Below are 18,471 nucleotides of genomic sequence, written 5' to 3'. Positions count from 1 at the left end.
CTTTATCTTCCGAATGCGAAAATATTTTGACACCGACCTGCATAGGGAGAAACGATCACCGCGATAAAATAAGGGAAATCGGAGCTCATGCAGAAAGATATAGGTGTTAGTTCTTTCCGCACACAATACGAGATTGCAATAATAGAGAACTGTGAAGGTGGTACGATGAACCCTCTGCCAGGCACTTGAATGTGATTAGCAGAGTATCCTTGTAGATGTAGATAGAATTTTACTTTAGCCCACTACTGCAGAATAACGCTGCTGCAATGAAACATAAAAAAGAGAAGTTACAAAGAAAATGTGCCATTTACAACACCAGAGCACAGTACACACACGAGCATCTGTCAAAGGCCTTAGGACTAAAAGTATGCAGTACTTCATAATAACAAACTGCTTTCGATGAGTGTGACATCACAAATGTTTACATTTCTAGCAGGTCATGGGAAAATAGTGCGAATGGTGGTTTGAGAAGTGTTATTTTCAAAGTAAATTTCCTTTTAATGCAAGATTACGTTATTTGTGAGAATGTGCAGTGAATTCCTGAAATCGCAGATCATTTGAATCTCATTCAAAACTTAAAATACTTTGAGGACCAATCACTTAGGGTAATTTCAGACCCAGAATGCCAGCTATTTATGCCATTATTTACAATTTTACTGGTGCATTTGTGTTTTATATAGCTTAAAGGGTGAATGGAAAATGAAGTCCCATGCTTCTTTTACAGAGCGTAGGGGAACGATGCGGGAGACCCGCACCGCCTTACTAGGCAAGGCCATAATTGAGGTGGTTTGCCGTTGCCTTCCTCCGACCGTAATGGGGATGAATGATGATGATGAAGACGACACCACAACACCCAGTCATCTCGAGGCAGGAAAAATCCCTGACCCCGCCGGGAATCGAACCCGGGACCCCGTGCTCGGGAAGCGAGAACGCTACCGCGAGACCACGAGGGGCGGGTGTTGTGGTGTCGTCTTCATCATCATTATTCATCCCCATTACGGTCGGAGGAAGGCAACGGCAAACCACCTCAATTACGACCTTGCCTAGTAAGGCGGTGCGGGTCTCCCGCATCGTTCCCCTACGCTCTGTAAAAGAAGCATGGGACTTCATTTTCCATTCACCCTTTAAGCTATATAAAACACAAATGCACCAGTAAAATTGTAAATAATGGCATAAATAGCTGGCATTCTGGGTCTGAAATTACCCTAAGTGATTGGTCCTCAAAGTATTTTAAGTTTTGAATGAGATTCAAATGATCTGCGATTTCAGGAATTCACTGCACATTCTCACAAATAACGTAAACTTGCATTATATAGCTTAAAGGGTAACATCTGCTAAAAAAAAGACCAGTTTTATTTTTGGAAACATAGCTTTTCTTGTAGATATGCTGTATGTATATTAATTTAAACCATTAACTTCAGCTATTTGTTTATATCTCCACTTAAGTGATGTTGCTGTTGGCTGGCTGCATAATGAGTCCTATGCACTGAATGTCAGTTGTCATTGGCTAGTGAGATCATGTGACATGAGTTATGGTTATAATGTTGTAGTGCCTGTGTTATTCTGAATTAATATGCAAAGTTCTTTTGGACATGAATGCATTTCTAAAGGAATAGGCACTGTGGTGACTACAGCCATTATGAAATATGTTAAATGTATTTGCAATTGGGAATGTGGACAACCATCAACTGCATAATGACGACATGAGGAAGTTTGGGTCCGGCTGTGAGTTGTGCATGGATAACCAAATGGTAAGGTGACCGCTCGTGATAAGTGGCAAATCCTGCCCTTGCACAAATTTTCATTGTCGTTCCATTCTACAACTGATTGTTGTCCATACTCGCAATTGCGAATACATGTAATGAGCAATGATTGGCTGACAAAAGTGCACCACACAGCACAATCTCAATTTCATTGTTTCAGAAGCTGCCATGCTGTATTTGCTGAAATTTATTCTTTCATAATACATAAAAAGTAGTGTATATGTTGCTGCACATCAAAGCTCTTTCCAAAACGTTCTTTTTTGCTGGGTTTTGTTTTCTAAAGTGCAGGGAAGTTCTGCTCCGATGTATAAAATCTTTACTGTGCAAAAAGGTGGCAAGTTTTATAGCTCTAAAGGAAAGTATATTGTCACTTAACATGGAAAAAAAATGTGTTTTCACCTGGGGTGTAGTGTATTTTCATCTGGTACAAAATGTGTTTTTAAGTGAGAAATCTGAGAACTTCCTTTTTCTTGCCATTGTATACACCCTGTTACACAGTCAGCCTTCTGGTGGCTATTTATAGGTTCAATACATTATGCCCAGCCTCACAAAATTTCTGTGTTCTGAGCTACAAGATTTTATGATTAAAACAGATGATGTACTTCATTCTCTTTATTTCATAAAACATTCTCACATTTGCGTGAATAGAGGGAGTCAAGAGAGTATATCTTACCTGGGAAAGATCTCAGCTTGAGTAAAATGGTTGGGAAGTTGCTCAGTGTAAAGTACATTATCAGACTTCATAGGAATAAAACTAGAGAAGTTTCTCACAAGCGGAGAACATTCTCCATTATTATTATTATTATTATTATTATTCTTTTTTTTTTAACTGAACTCTGTAGCATACATCGAGCTGTGTTAAGTTCTGTTGAAGTTAAGTTTCACAGAGTTTTTTTAGTAAAAATGGTAGAATTTATGCAGCTCAGAAGGCAAAAAAGACTTGCATAGCCCAAAGAAATACTGAAAAGAAAAGCTGTAGATGCCTATACAGGGTTAACAATAAAGGCATACACTTTAGTTGATGAACTTACTTCTGGGAAATCGTGAAACACGAGGGGGTGGCATGTCAGACGATGCGAAAATGAAAATACTTTTATGCTATTTAGCTGAACTAGGTTTTCAGATTGGTGTAGAAGTAGTATGCGCCAGACAACTGTGTCGCAGATACTTTGTTATTCATCATCATGGTTTCTCACAGAATAAATCATATTTTGTTATGTTAGAAATAAGCAGGCAGATCAGAAAAATTAATAAGTAGTTTATTACAAACCTAGTGATCTGTTTCTTCTAATGAAACCTCATGGGTGACCAATCAAGTACTTGGCAAATGGGTGAACCATTGTGTGTCATATTAACCTAAATTGTCTCATGTTAGACAACTCTGGGTTCCTTTTTGGAGTCAATTAAAATGTGATGCATTCTTAAGTTTTCACTCGTGTAATGTGTTCACGTAACTAAATAACAAAAAAGTTTCCCGCGTGTTAAAAATTCAGTAACATCATCAGAAAATGCATTTTCATAAACTGTCTGTAATCACCTTAACAATTTGTTGCCGCACATAAAAGTGAAATCAAAATGTAGTGGAACTCTTCCAGAACACATTGTTACCATTTCTATATTTGTACAACAAACCATTTGCGGACCTTCTCAAGGTGGAATTGAGGCAATAAGAACGAACTCCTCAGAGGATACTGTTGTATCGGTAGCTGGACCGACACTGTGAAGTGGATTGCTGCAAAAGAAAGCTTGACTAACGCTGTAGCCGATAGTGCACGCATTAAGCATACGGGCGTGAAGTCGGGAACATGAGAACTTATTAATGAATAAGAAGAAAAGTATGTAGATGCTTTGTACTTATCTTTTATTTCTCTTGAATACTCGTAAGCTATAGGCACTGATACAAATGGCTCCTTGTTAGTTCGTAGCCATTAACTTCTGATGGCTATTCTGTCTCTCGGCTAATGAGAGAGAAAGGCTTCATACAACTGGGCGATAGCTAGGTTCGCGTACAACTGGTCGGTAGCTAGGCTCTCGTACAACTGGGGGATAGCTAGGTTCACGTACAACTGGTCGGTAGCTAGGCTCTCGTACAACTGGGGTCGAGTCCACTCTCGTATCACGCGACCTGCCTTGGTGGTGGCGCTAGGTCTGCGATCACAGTGGCGACACGCGGGTCCGACATGTACTACATGGACCGCGGCCGATTTAAACTACCACCTAGCAAGTGTGGTGTCTGGCGGTGACACCACAGATACGCTTTGAATTTTTTTGTATGAAATTGAGAATTTTCTCAGAAAATATTTTTTTTTGAGTCTTCTGCTGAGAAGCTTCCCTTTTTTATTCATATTATCCACTGGCTAACTTTCTCTGGGATTTGGTGAAAAGTGGGCAGCATCTCCCCTTATTGGGGATAATGGTGCCAATCTCAGTGTTTGCAGGTATGAGACAGGAACTTTGTTTTGCAAACAGTAGCAATTCTATGATCTAAGCATGTAATCATCTGCCTTCTAAATTACTGTAATTAAAGTTGCAATTTTGCGTGGACTTGAGCATTAAAAGTCAGTGCTTATTATTAGTTTTCAGGAACACATCTCGAGCAATCCTCCTCAAAAGGTGTTGTCCGTAGACGAATTTCTGACTCTACGCCGTGAAGTTCTCCAAATGCTGAAGCAGTTTGATCAGCCTTTAGCCAGTGACGACACTGTTCCAGGTGAAGAGACTGAAGCGCCACCAGGGGAAGAACCAGAAGAGCAACCAACCACGGTCGGTGTCTCTTACATGTGTAATTGATTTCATTGTGATGGGTGGCAAAGGAAGGCAATTATGAGATCTGTGATTTCACGTATGATATATAAATTACTATAGCTGACAGTTATTGAATTTTGCTATTATGGTGGTATTTCCAATCAGTCTTAAAACTTCAAAATTAATTTGCTATCAGTTTAAAATGTAAGCTCTATAGCTTAATAGGTAACTACTAGGGTTACAAAATTATTTGTTGGTCTGGATCTCATTACTGCACTTAATTTGTCAGAATTGTCTAAGAAAAAGGTGAAAATTAAAAAAGTCAGAAAGCTGAACACAGATGGGTAATGTTTGTGACTCTCTTCCCTCCCTTAGAAATCTGATGAAGAGACTACGGCATTGAGAGAGAGAATTGTTGCAATACGGAAGAAAATACACAAAAACACTGTCGCTGCTGTAGCAGATCGATGGAACTATGAAGAAGGAGTAAGTGCTCCTGGATTTTTCATTATATTGAAAATACTTCATAAAAACATTGTTATTGAATTAAATCTGATCCTGCATAACATAATCTTACTTCTATTTTGTAGATAAAACGTCCGTACTTTCATGTGAAACCATTGGAAAGATGCCAGCTGAAAAACTGGAAAGAGTACTTGGACTTTGAGATAGAGCAAGGAGACAAGACTCGCATCATTGTGCTATTTGAAAGATGTCTCATAGCGTGTGCATTGTATGAGGAATTTTGGATAAAAGTGAGTTTTTTCATCAGTTAAAATTTTTAAATCAAACTGCATAAAACAAGATATTTTTAAAATTCATAGATTGGAGATTGTATTAGGTATGGTATGTACAGTGTAAATTACAATCACTTATTTTTTCACAGTGTTAAGAGAGAAACGGAATAGAGTATTGTGTAGGATCATGCTGCTGAGAGGAGTGATAACTAATGACAGCTGGAATGTGTGTTGCAACAGTATATTGAGGTGTACTGACACCTTTAACTACATTCTTTCTACCCTCTGCATCTGTTTTCATGTAGCTTTATTCGCTTTCCCTTCACTAACCCTTTCTTGCCACCTTCGTGTAGCATAAGGAACCGGTCTTTGGCTTCTTTTAAAGAATATTTCCACAGTCCTGTGAAGTAGAACACTGGTAATTACGGATATTGTATTGTTCATAAGCAAATCAGGTATGTCAGTCTTATTTGTTACGCATATTTTCTTGTGTATTATTGTAGTTCCTTTGTAATGGGTAACTGAACATTTAAAATTTACTTGTTCCATTGTTTTTTCTAGATTTTTACATATCGTGTACCCACTTAGTCTTCTGGTTTTGGAGAAATATTGCCAAATTCTTATAGCTAAAAGATCTGCCCCATTTCTCATTTTCTAAATGTTTATCTGTAACCATTAATATAGCTGTTTTGATCTTTGTGTAATCATAGTTAGAATTTGTTACTACAAATTTGATATACTTTCACAGTTCATCAGGTATCTTGAAAGCCTGAAGGAAGATATGACAGATAAAATAAGAAATGTGTATGAGAGGGCATGTACAATACACCACACAAAGAAACCAAATCTTCACCTTCACTGGGCTGTGTTTGAGGAGAGTCAAAGTGAGTTCCTGAGTATATCCTAAGACAAAATTTTGTAATATTTCACTAGAAATTTTAATCCTTCCCATGCTTGAACATATTGTAAAAAGATCAGCAAAAAGAAATTTTCAGAAAAGCATGCCATTTATACATATTGTTACTGATATGAATTGAATGCTTTTAATTTGCAGTTAGTGCTACCATTTTTTTTATTTTTTTATTCCCCAGTAAGCTTGTGCATGTCATGACATAGAATTAGATACCTAATTATTGTAATGTTGGCTTACTTCAATCCATATTTTGAATGTATTGATACTATTGTGTGTAGAATATTGGTGAGCTATTGCTGAGATACTGTATAAGGTACAGTTTAAAAGTTGAGATATTATGTTGTTGACAGACTGTAATCTTTGGAAGTACAAGTCTTTCGATAGTACTGTGGAATTAATTACTACACTTGTTGTCCATTTAAATTGCACGCTGTGAAGTGTCAGAAACATACATTTATTTGTAATTTTTTATTCACTAGCTATGGTCTTTAGGTGCTGTATTATTATGTGAATTATTTTGTATTAATCTGTGCAACTTCGAAATATTAATACATCTATCTGATAGTTGGGCAACAATATACTTGCAAAAGTTCACATTTAGGAAGAGGAAGTTGAAACATTTGTGTGCAATTGTGGATCAGTAAATAAGTTGGGTGTTGCATCGTGAAATGGGTAGTACAGCAAGGGAAAATGGAAAAAGACCATTGCCAAAGACAGGATCACATGACAAATGTGCATGTAGACAATATGTAGACATACGCAAAAAAACATTCAAAAATGCAACAAGTCAAAAGAATCATACTTCAGTAGCTTGTTAATGATATTGTTTTTAGATCTGCATTCAAACCAAAATCATAAATTTTAGATTCCAGGCCACGGACTGTTTTAATCCTAATAAATGAAACATGATTGATGAAATATGCCCATTTTAGTAGTTGCATAGCTGGAACCAAAATACTTTACAGTTCCCATACAGAATAAAATTGATTACTTAAACAAGCGAGTAATCAGATTTCATTAAAAAAAATGAATAAAATAGAAAATATATACTCGAAAAAATTTAAAAAATTAAAGTTAGTGACTATACAGAACTGACAGAAAAATGAAAGAACTGATAAAATTGGGGGCAACGACTGAGAAAAGACACACATATGGTGGAACATTACGTGCAACAGAGCCATAGAAGACAGGATACAAGTTCAAAATAAATTTAACAGCTGTAAAACATACAGAAAATGGAAATAAAGATACAGAAGACCTTTTAAGAAAATAATTTGTAGAAGAGAGATTATGGAGATAGGACTTTGACAAAAACACACACACGTCATTTTTACAGAACCTTAGAGAAAATGGCCGATATCAACCACAGAGCTTATACTTCAAAAGACAAGATGGAACACTGGAGGCAAACCCAAAAAAGAACTGCAATACTGCAACAATACATTGACACACTATTAAACTGTAATAAACCAATATGGAGACTGCAGTTTGAAAAGCTAGAATCTAACCTTTATTCGAAACCTCCAATACACAATTGTGAACATAATAAAATCATTGAAAAATAACACAGCACCTGGAAAAGATTTAGGGATTAGACAGCAAAAATGAGGTAACCAAAATACACAGAATGATAGAAAACATACAAGAAACATTAAAGGTACCAGAAGAATGGATGTCAACCCTAATACATCCCATCCACAAGAAAGGAGACAAAACAGACGCTGATAATTAGAGAAACTTCACTACTGTCCATCACATATACTGTATTCACCTGATCATAATGTCATGTAGAAGAAGGTGTAATTAGATGAATGACGAACACTAACTTCACGTAACGAAGGTTTATTCAGCACTTGCACATTCATGGGTGCGGAGCGAACTGCCTCCAGCCAGAACACATACAGCTACAGAACATTCCAGTACAATGACATTTGTGGATACTTCTAGAATGTACTCGAACCGAATATAGAAATTAAAATTGTACAGTATAGGTGAGTTTTGAACTTGCGACCCTCCATGCATTTAGTATCGTAACTGCTACACCACGGTGCTACTCAGCTTCTTCTGCGACAGTAAGATGTGGTTTTTTTCCCCAAATTCGTCATTCGAAAAATATGGCAATGTCTTATATTCACAGATTAACTATTTCTGCTGAGATCGACATTTTTACATTGTCTAATGGATTATTATAGGGGTTGTCTTACATTCGCAGATGAGGCTTTGGCCATTGAAGTTTTGTACAAATGTATTTTAAAGACTTACGAAGAGTAGGGCTTAGCATTCAAGTAGGCTTGAGATTTTGCTGTTCACCGAAACTTTCAATACAGTATGTGTCTTGCTTGAACAATCATGTGACATTTGACTGGTGGTTGTAGTGCAAGAGATAATTGAGAAACTTTTGACGGTTTGCCATTTCTTGACAGAATGCTCCTTTTTTTAAAAAAACCACTCACGTTCTCTTTTGTGTTTGCCATTGGAGTTATCGGCAGTTTAAGCGAACGACGCATGTGCTGTCAACCGAGTTTTACTTTTTACTCATTGTAGCAATATAGCGAAGGCCATTTAATTTTTATTTCTGGATCTCTGTTACTCTGTGGTGTATTTTATAGACCCTTCTCCACATTCTTGTTTTTAGCTATCTTCTCTTCCATCAATTGGGATTGACATGTAGTGGCTTTTAACTCCTGTCTGTGTCTTCTTGTTCTACAGTTTAGGCATGGGCACCTAATGTTTTTGTGCCCTAAAGCAAAGCAGAGCAAAACAAAACAATTACAGTTTCATGAAATAGTTGAAGCTAGCATTAAATTCTATTAACTTACTAACTTTCGTTGTATTTGAACGGGTTTCCAATAAAAGTTCTCATAGCTGTATGGATACCATATATATACATTTATTTTACCTTTAAGTGAAGCTAACATTCAAAGGCGAAAATGTTGTCCCTCAAAATCTGTTGCCTGATTCTGAACTCAAGTCAGTATTTTATTTGGTTATGGGAAACTGTAATGATTTACCAAGCGTGTTGCAAATAAGAAATTTTGTCTCTGTTTACATCTTGGACTTGGGGGCAAGGTGTTACCAGCTGCAGAAGGAGATGGTACATTCACACGAAACGAGAAAGAAAATTAATCCAGGATTAAATATCTAACAGACAAAAATCCCATTAAACTGACAGAAATTGTCATCACAAGACTAAATTACAGCGGAAAGACCCATTGTGGAGATAATATTGAGAGACACCACTAGATCACAGGACAAGTACAGGTTCAAGAATTGGACTGAATTGCAATTGCGGTCTTTTATGTACATTCTATTTGCTGTTGTTACATATTACCTGCACCCTAGAAGGTGTTGCTGTCTGTGTTTCACTGTTGCTCAGCCAAAGCACCACACCACAGCACTACAAAATGGTTGGAAGGGGAACAGTGACACCAGCTTGGTTGAGAAGTGAGAACTAAGAAGAGTGTGAGGAGGGAGGGTGGTGCACAGAGCAGATTTCGCTATGCTGCCAACCAAGGGCTGCGTATTTTGGATCTTTATGAACATCTGCCATGTTTAAACTGCAGTTCAGTTTACCTGAGTCCATTTGTACTCTGAATCAAAAAATTGGATAAATAATCAACAATAGCACACATTTCTGCAGGAGGTAGCAAAAGTCTAGGTTGGAGCTAGTGGCATACTTAGTGTTCCATGCAGCAATGTCGTCTACGCTCGTCATCAGGTATGATGAGAATGTTAGGAGGGTGTGCCAGCCGCTGGTTCTACACAAGAGCTGTGGGTAGACAATATGTTTAGAAACAAGAGATATTGTAAAATTCTCACATCAGTATAGAAGCAAAATCCTCTATTTATTCATAAAAAACAGCTGTGTTCTCAGGTACCACAACTACAAACTGAGAAATAGCAACAAATTTGGAAGAAGCAGCCAAATATTTGTGACTACAAAGATATAAGTTTCGCAGTTCTCCTGTTAAGAGGGTGGTGGTGGTTTAAAATATTGGTACTGCAGACGACAGGCTAACTAAACAGAAAAGGCTGTGAAGATAAGAATTAGTGTAAACAATATATTTTTGTTTGTTTTCTCATTGTATTATCAAAATATAGGCATTCAACAAATGGCAGAGTTTAGAATATGTATGATAACTTTTTAGGCAGATACCTTGGGTCAATAAAAGTTTGTAATTTTGATTAGTCAGAATATGTTAAAAATGTATTTTTCCAAAGGAGCCTCTTAAAAAAATGGGGTAGAGGGGGGGCGCAAGTCATATTGTACTCAACGTCATCTTATACTCAGGTAAATACGGTAATACTCTATCCAAAGCTCTATTAAATTGGCTAGAGCCTCCAGTAGACGCACGGAATAATACTGACCGGGGTTCAGGAAGGAAAGATTGTGCAGTGAATGGATGTGGTGCCTGAAAAAAAATCAACAATTTGAGAGTCCAGGAACACCACAATAACATTCACCTTATGATTCCTTAGGTGTAAAGATACTTGGAACCATTTGAAATCAAGACAGAGTCAGAGATGGAATGTCTCTGTCCCAGTTTTAGAGAACAAAACTGGTGGTACATGGTACAAAGGAGTCAGTGGGGTAAAGATGGGGAAGTGCAAGGAAAAGTCTATCAATGTAAAAAAAATCTGGCCTTCATTGATGATAACAACAAATAATGGCAAAGAATCTTAAGATAATACATATAATCTCAGCCAAAACAGGACTACAAATATCATATGAAAAAGTACAGTACACGGACACGCAATCCAGAGATGCACTAGAGACTTATGTATGGGTGGATGACAAAAGTAAAAAGTTTGATGCCTTGGAAAACATTGTACAGTAAACATGGTTGAACTTGATATCCAATGCCGAAATGATCAAAAAAATTGCAGAAAGTGTCGAGACTTATATGAAGCTCTAAAACAAAATTAGTATCTCCATCAATGCCAGATTAAGACACTATAATATGGTAGTCTTAACAGAGGCCTGTACACCTCAGAGGCAGCAACTAAAGGAAAAATAAAAATCAGTGAAATTCGGAAATATCAGAAAATAACTGAGAAAAATCTACATTCCAGTTCAGAAAGAGATCTGGGTGAGAGACTGACAGAAGAACTGTGCAAACAGGTGGACAATTGAAGACATTATAAGGAAAAGACGAAATTATATGGACGCATACATAAGATGAAGGCAGACTGAACAACAATATTTTTAACTTACTGGCGACTATAATTGGAGTGACGAATGATGGTGGTTGAGTGTAGGCTTGTTGTGTGTGTCCACGTCATGTGTGGACAGTGGTTTTCAGTTACATAGGGAGACAATGGTCAGCCAGTAGCCTTTTGTAGTTTGATTTCCCCTCAGATCATAAATCATCAGTTTCAGAATGATATGTACATGTATCTTGTGGGTTGAAATAAATACTATTTCAAGTTACTGCAGTTACTTTTATAAAACATCAAAGGCTTAGCAAGAAAATAGCAGAAAAACTTATATCTTGTTCACAAATACAGTAGCTGTTCTTGAATAAAGAAAAACAACTTTGTTTCCCAAAAACTGTGCCATCTTGTGTGCACCTTCCCAAATCTTTATTTATTAATTTTTTTCTATCCATCCTTAGACAATATAGATTGTGTGGATGTTGTCGACAAATACATATATATGATACAGACACAAGGGCATATAAAAGTACAATTGCATTTCCTAAATATAAACTTCAATTATTTGTCTTACTGTGTTTCATGATTATACATCATGTACCACTCTGTTATTGAACATACCAAAAAAAGCTCCTAGTTAAATTACTTAATCAGTTACATTGTCGACAAAATTTTACCTACTTTCCAGGTAACTCTTGACAGAATAAAAACACTTTTCTAACAAATAACTTTCTAGGCTATGTCTGAAGGCATGTATTTCTCTTCTGTCTTCTATATTTTGTGGAAGTTTGTTGAATAGTTTGTGCATTGTATAGTACACTACTTTATGTGTGTTTTTTTTTTTTTTTTTTGCTCAGATGTAGGTGGTGACTTGATTTGGTTTCATGTTCGTGTAGGGAACTGTTCGTTGGGTACTGATTGATGTTTTTCTTCATGTGAATCACTGTTAGTAAAACATATTCACAGGGAACAGTCACGATTCTCATAGATTTAAACAACTTGGTGCAGTGCATTCTCTTGTTACTATTTTGTCATAATTCATATGGCTCTTTTTTGTAGTTTGAAGATTGTTTGAATATTCTGAGTATTTGTTCCCCAAAAGATTATTCCATAACAAATGATTGCGTGCACATATACAAAGTAAGTTGCTCTGGTGGATGCGTTACTACCCACCGATTTTATTATTCTAAGGGCATAGCATTCTGATGCTATTCACTTTCGAAGGGCATTAATATGTTCAGTCCATTTTAGTTGAGTGTCAATATGCTTCCCCAGAAATTTTGTTTTTGAGACACATTCTATGTTTCATATTTCACTTTTATAGAGTATTGGTTTTGTTTACATTTAAAGTAAGTTTGTTTGTTATCTATCCAATTGCACACTTGCTTAAGTGTTTCTTCAGCATTATTGTTTAGTATGATTTGTGATGCACCAGTGAGTAGAATGTTACTTTCGTCGGCAAACAGTACCATTTCACCAAGTTTAACACTCTTTGGTAAATCGTTGATATATACCAGAAAGAGTATCGGACCCAACACACTTCCTTGAGGGCTCCAATGTTAATATACTCTGAATCGGAGATGTATTTTATAGTGAGATTGTTAGTTTGAGAGATTTCTACCTGTTGCACCCTGTTTTTCAGGTATGAGTGAAACCACCTGTCTGCTACTCCTCTTATGCCGAGTGCATCCAATTTGTTTAGCAGGATTGTGTGGTCGACTGTATCAAAAGCTTTGGTGAAGCCTAGGAAGATGCCTGTTATATGGTTCCCTCTATCTAGTTCTTCAAGAACAATGTTTGTAAATTGAGCTATAGCTGTCTGTGTACTTTTGTTAGGCCTGAAACCAAACTGCTCTTTGCACAGAAGATTGTACTTTGTTAGATATCCCATTAGTCTGTTTTCCATAATGGTTTCTATTACTTTTGAAAAGGATGACAGTAAAGATACTGGTCTGTAGCTTTCTGTATTTTCTGGGTCACCTTTCTTAAGTATGGGCAAAACCTCTGCATATTTTAGTGCATCTGGGAAGTTACCTGTGATGAATGATTCATTAATGTGTGCTAAAGGCTCTTTGAAACTTTGTATACAGTCCTTAACATAAGGCACTTCATCTATACCTGTTGCGGTTTTATTTTTCAGGTTCCGAACAATGCTGGTTATTTCTTCTGTGGTGGTGGGTTGCAGCATCATTGTGTTTGGAACATAATTTAGTGATTGTACATGCTGTTTTCTGTCAAATTTTTGTTGTAGTTTGATTGGAAAAGTTTGCTACTTTTTTAGGCTCTTGTATTATAATACTGTTGTGATGTAAGAGGATGTTTTCCTGTTTTATCTCCTGTTTGGTGACATTCCAGGCTGCTTTTATCTTGTTTTCTGCTTTATCTATAATTTTATCATTATGGGACTTCTTTGCTGTTAGTAGCACTTTTATGTATATTCTTTTGTAGGTGTGGTAGTATTCTTGAGATGCATGATCATTTGGGTTTTTTGTTACTGAGATGCTTGAGGGTGAGGAAGGATTTCCTTATCCCACTCGTCACCCAATTGGTTCTGTTTAGAGGTTTGATGACTCTAAGTACTTTTGGGAACATTTCTTTGAATCTAAATTTAAATATTGATAGAAACTTTACAAACTTTTTATCCGTAGTAGCCTCCGTGTAGACTTCACTCCAGGTTTCTTTGTTAATCTGCGTGGCAAATTCTGATCTTTTTGATTTAGAAAAAACTCTTCTATATGTGAGTAGTTTAGTTTCTTTTTCTGCTGGGATGTGTAAATTTAAGATCTGACAGAAATGGTCTGAAAGTCCAAGGTTATCTACAACAATTTCACAGTTTCTTTTCTCTATGTCAGTTAAGACATGATCAATGACTGAAGCTGAATACTTGGTTACCCTTGTGGCAGTGTTAACTAAAATTGCTTCCATCTCAGCATCACCAGCATATGATTCTTCACCCTCACTAGATTACTCAAAATGCTATTAGTCACTATCGCAAAGAATATAATCTTCAATTCCATAAAGATTATTGGAAATTCTAGGTACTGCCAAGTGACCAAGAGCCAATGGCACACTGCTGACAAAGACAAGCATTGCAAACAGCCTCATGGTGTCAAAGCTGCTTTGTTCCCGATGTAATTTCTATAGATTTGTTTTACACTAGCTTTGAATGAATGATTGAGACACACATACACATTCCTAAATAATTCACATCACTTATCATGCCACCAGGAATAATCATGTATCACAGTTAACTTTTTTCAGTTTTTGTTTCATTCGATTGCCAGTGTTTGTGCGAAAACTAGCCAACAGAAGCATTGATTCTGAGTGAAGAAGAGCTCTTGACCACTTATTCTACACTGCTGAAATCCAGTCTAGAACCAGTTCCTCTATCATCCACTCACCACCATGAGCTCTTACAGTAATACCAGCTGGGAAGCTTCCTCTCACAGACAGTGTTTTCTGATTAAAAACCACATACAATGGCAGTTTTCATCAGTCAGCCATAATGCTTCACGTCACTTTGCACTACTGCATTTCCACACCACATGTACACATTTGCGCACTATGTTCCACTACATTATTTACTGTAGTGCTGTTTGGCACATTAGAATAGACTGACGTTTGGTCTGCATCCCCCTTTTGGGGGTGTAGATAAATTTTGTGATATAGGTGGCTAATGTAAAATTTTGTTGGCAAAATGTTTCTTTTACGTGCTGTTTTGTAGCCTTCAATTTGAATCCTTTTCTGTTTTGAACTACAGATTAAGCATGTCTTGCTTTCACATCTGCACATTTGCAGTTTCACCCTCGAAATGTTCACCAATTTTTTGAACTGTTTGAGTTTCACTTGCACACTACCAATGAATGTTTTTTTTTTTTTTTTTTTTTAATCAGTATGAAATCTGCATCCAGCTTCCTGCTTTACTGTGTTTCTTTGCATAGCTGATAACTTGAATTTAAATTTCATTCTGTAACTAGTGGACTGCTTTCCCACTTTCATGCACAAACCAGATGATCAACTTTTCTCTCATCCTCAATTTTGAACATTCTCAACACCCCCCCCCCCCCCCCCCCACACACACACACACACACACACACACACACACACACACACACACACACAGTCTTTTTTTAGGTCTATAATCAGTTTATTTTTCATGAGCCATTGAGCGTACCATTCATCCAGTATGAAGGTTCTCATCCTTTACTGACAAGTGTGGTTAATGACAGTAGAGTAGCCGCCAAGATTGTAAAAAAGCTATCATTATCCTAACAGTCTTTATTTATCTTTTTAACAATGAGAGTGCTTGTCTCATAGGTAGCTATCATTATCTGTGGACTGGCTAGTCTGTGATATTTTAAAAAAGCTGTTATTGGAATTTTAAAACTTTTAGGTTTGTTTTTACTTTAAACACGCTAATTTTGGTATAGTTGGTGAAACGTATACAGTAGCATTTTTAACAGAACAAAATTGCAGAATAATTGGAGTATTAAAATATGTTAACAAACATGCGGTCCTTCTACTGAAATTTGTTACATACAAATTAGACCTCTCACACAGTCAAAGTTAAATTTAGTATTCATATTGGAGTACAGTGTGATAAAACTTGAAGCAAGAACATATGGTTTGATGACGTTACATTGCTGTGCTCATGAGACTGTACTTTCTGTCCATGTGAGATGTACTTTCCCTGTCTTCCCTTTTTTTAAAAACATGCCTGTGGGTGAATCATTCATACAACTATTTTCAGATGACATGTAATCTGAATTATCGTCAAATACTTTATCAACATTTCTCCTGTTCACTGCACATGTCGAACACCAAACCAAACCAAATGCATGAAGAAGAGAGAAGTCTAATGTCAGCTTATGCCTACAAAGCAAGCTTCAATAACAAAGGTCTCAGTAATGAAGAATTGTTCCAGTGATGCAACTGCTGCTGCCAAGTGGGCACAGTAGAAAAAAGTAAAAAATCTCTAGACAGCACAGATGTTTCTGGGAGTCATATATCTGATAAGCGCTATAGAAAATCGAAGTAACTAGTGTGATGTAATATTACATCTTCGGTACATTTTGTACAATCACTGTAATATTACGTCAGCCACATGCCAAGTAATCTTCAGTAATTATTTGAAAATAGACTTCCGAACACTTGATGCTGTTAAATGGAGAAAACCTTCTCATTACATTTTGTTTTCACTACATTTTTTAGATAGTGCAGTTCTTCAGCAAATCCCATTTCTGTGCAGGCATTTTTTGTACCACTTTTACACATCTGAGTGACAACTTTACAATTTTGAAATCTCCTTTATGAAGGTCAGTTATTTGTTTAAGGTCTAAAGGTGCTAACATAAAAGCCTTTTGTGCTGAGTAGCCATGGCAAATGGTTGTTGTTACGGGTAATGAATCGCTTGCCTGGCTCTCACCAGGTCATTGTTTAATGGAGTGCTTTGCTATGTATTTGTTGTGAGTTTTATATTCTTCTAATGGTCCAATGTTACTTTCACAAACTTGTTGGAAACATTAAAATAGATGCAAAATTTTCTTTCCAGTTACAGCCCTTGAATTCTTAAATTTGAAGACACTGTCACTTAACGAGTAACATCAGTGCAGTATCTGTGCATCTGCTTATTGTATATTTTCTGAGCAGTGTGTAACAAATGTAAGAGTATATAAAATTTCTTTTCGTGTTTATTATTTTTTAATTTACTGAAAACAATTTTTATCTGAAAGATTTCATATCATCTTGATGTGGATGCAGCAGTGTTTTCTTTTGTTCATTGTTAAAAGGTTAAATTTCAAGGTAAACATAAGGCAATGTTGCTGCCTCTGTTAACTGTTAACCTCTCTCACCCAGTTGCAGATTGTGTGTAGTTTCCCTGAATTAGAAAATGTAAAGCAGGTGTCAGTGCAAAGGTTAGTTTCAACACTGTAGTGCTGTACTAGGCATTGGTCTGTTAACCCGTTGGTGTACGATGACTTGTATATGAGTCATCACACTGGAATGCTTCTATGTACAATCACTAGAGCTGTCACCATGCAGTTGCCTTGTGTGGTGCTCAGGTGTATACTGCATTACCAATGGTTCTGTTTTTAGTTCAGGCAGCATGGTAATAGATGAGGGAGATTGTACTGATCACAACACAGGAAAGGATAATTCATCATTTTTCTGCAGATTAATAACTTTTTAGCATCAACAGGATCCTAGATTATTTGTAATAATGAATTGTAGCTTAAATCTGGTTATCATCCTTTGTCTCTATGTCTCTCCCCTAAGTAATTAAACATTGTTGTACTTGTTCTCACTAGGGAATGGTCAGACTTTTTGTTTTGAAGCTTGGCATGATTTATGTCACTCATAGGTATCGCCACTTCAAATACACAACCCAGATTTGTGCTACCACTTCACACTATACGTTGTACCGAAAAACATGAAAACTGATATTTCCTCTATTGTCACCTGCTACTAAGTCATGACTACCTCAGGATATTGCTAGCTGTTGGTACAGTGTGCATGGTGGGGGTATTGAGCTTGTCTGCAAATTCCCTACTTTTGGGCTTTCACTTTGAGCCATGTTGTAGATGTTTGAAACGTATGAGCTTGTTTCAATTTCTGTATCGTGACTTACACTATCAAGCAATTTAGGCTAGTGATTTGTAATAATTGGGTTAGAAGCTATGACATTAATTGTAGCATCACATGTAAAACAACTAGGCATCTACTATATTCATGCAGCATAGGTGTTTAAAGAAACATTAAGCAGGCAAAATACACTGCTGCATTTCTATGTGTGGAGTGAGAAATAAACACAATTAATAAATATGGTGCTGCCTGTATTGAAAGGCAAAAAGTCACAAAATTTCGAAGTTCAACAGGAAAACTATTGTCTTTAACAGATATGCAAACTTCCAAAACAGCCAATTGGAATGTCGTTGCATTTTTAGTGTTAACATACAGATAAGCTTACTTCATGTAGTCCTACAGTTGGAATAGAAATGTAGTAAATTTGTTAATTGTTAAATTAGATGTATTATCCATTAGTAAGGATAGATTGCTATTCACCGTATAGCAGAGATGTTGAGTTGCAGATAGGAACAACAAAAGACTATTGAACATGTAAGCTTTTGGCCACAAAAGTTGTTCTTATGTGTGTGCGTGT

At 36.6% G+C, this 18,471-nt stretch overlaps 1 protein-coding gene across 1 annotated transcript in view; it reads left to right on the top strand.

Moving 5' to 3' along the window:
• LOC124710878 (pre-mRNA-processing factor 39) overlaps positions 1 to 18,471 on the top strand; it is a 94,814-nt gene that overhangs the window by 63,211 nt on the left and 13,132 nt on the right. Inside the window, exons 10-13 of the mRNA XM_047240960.1 lie at positions 4,340 to 4,526; positions 4,884 to 4,994; positions 5,099 to 5,263; positions 5,994 to 6,129. Of these exons, the coding sequence (XP_047096916.1) occupies positions 4,340 to 4,526; positions 4,884 to 4,994; positions 5,099 to 5,263; positions 5,994 to 6,129 (599 nt within the window). The remainder of the gene's footprint in view (positions 1 to 4,339; positions 4,527 to 4,883; positions 4,995 to 5,098; positions 5,264 to 5,993; positions 6,130 to 18,471) is intronic.

Source organism: Schistocerca piceifrons, chromosome 1, assembly GCF_021461385.2.
Source record: "Schistocerca piceifrons isolate TAMUIC-IGC-003096 chromosome 1, iqSchPice1.1, whole genome shotgun sequence".
Lineage (NCBI taxonomy): Eukaryota > Metazoa > Arthropoda > Insecta > Orthoptera > Acrididae > Schistocerca > Schistocerca piceifrons.
This window is presented reverse-complemented; position numbering and strand designations above follow the sequence as displayed.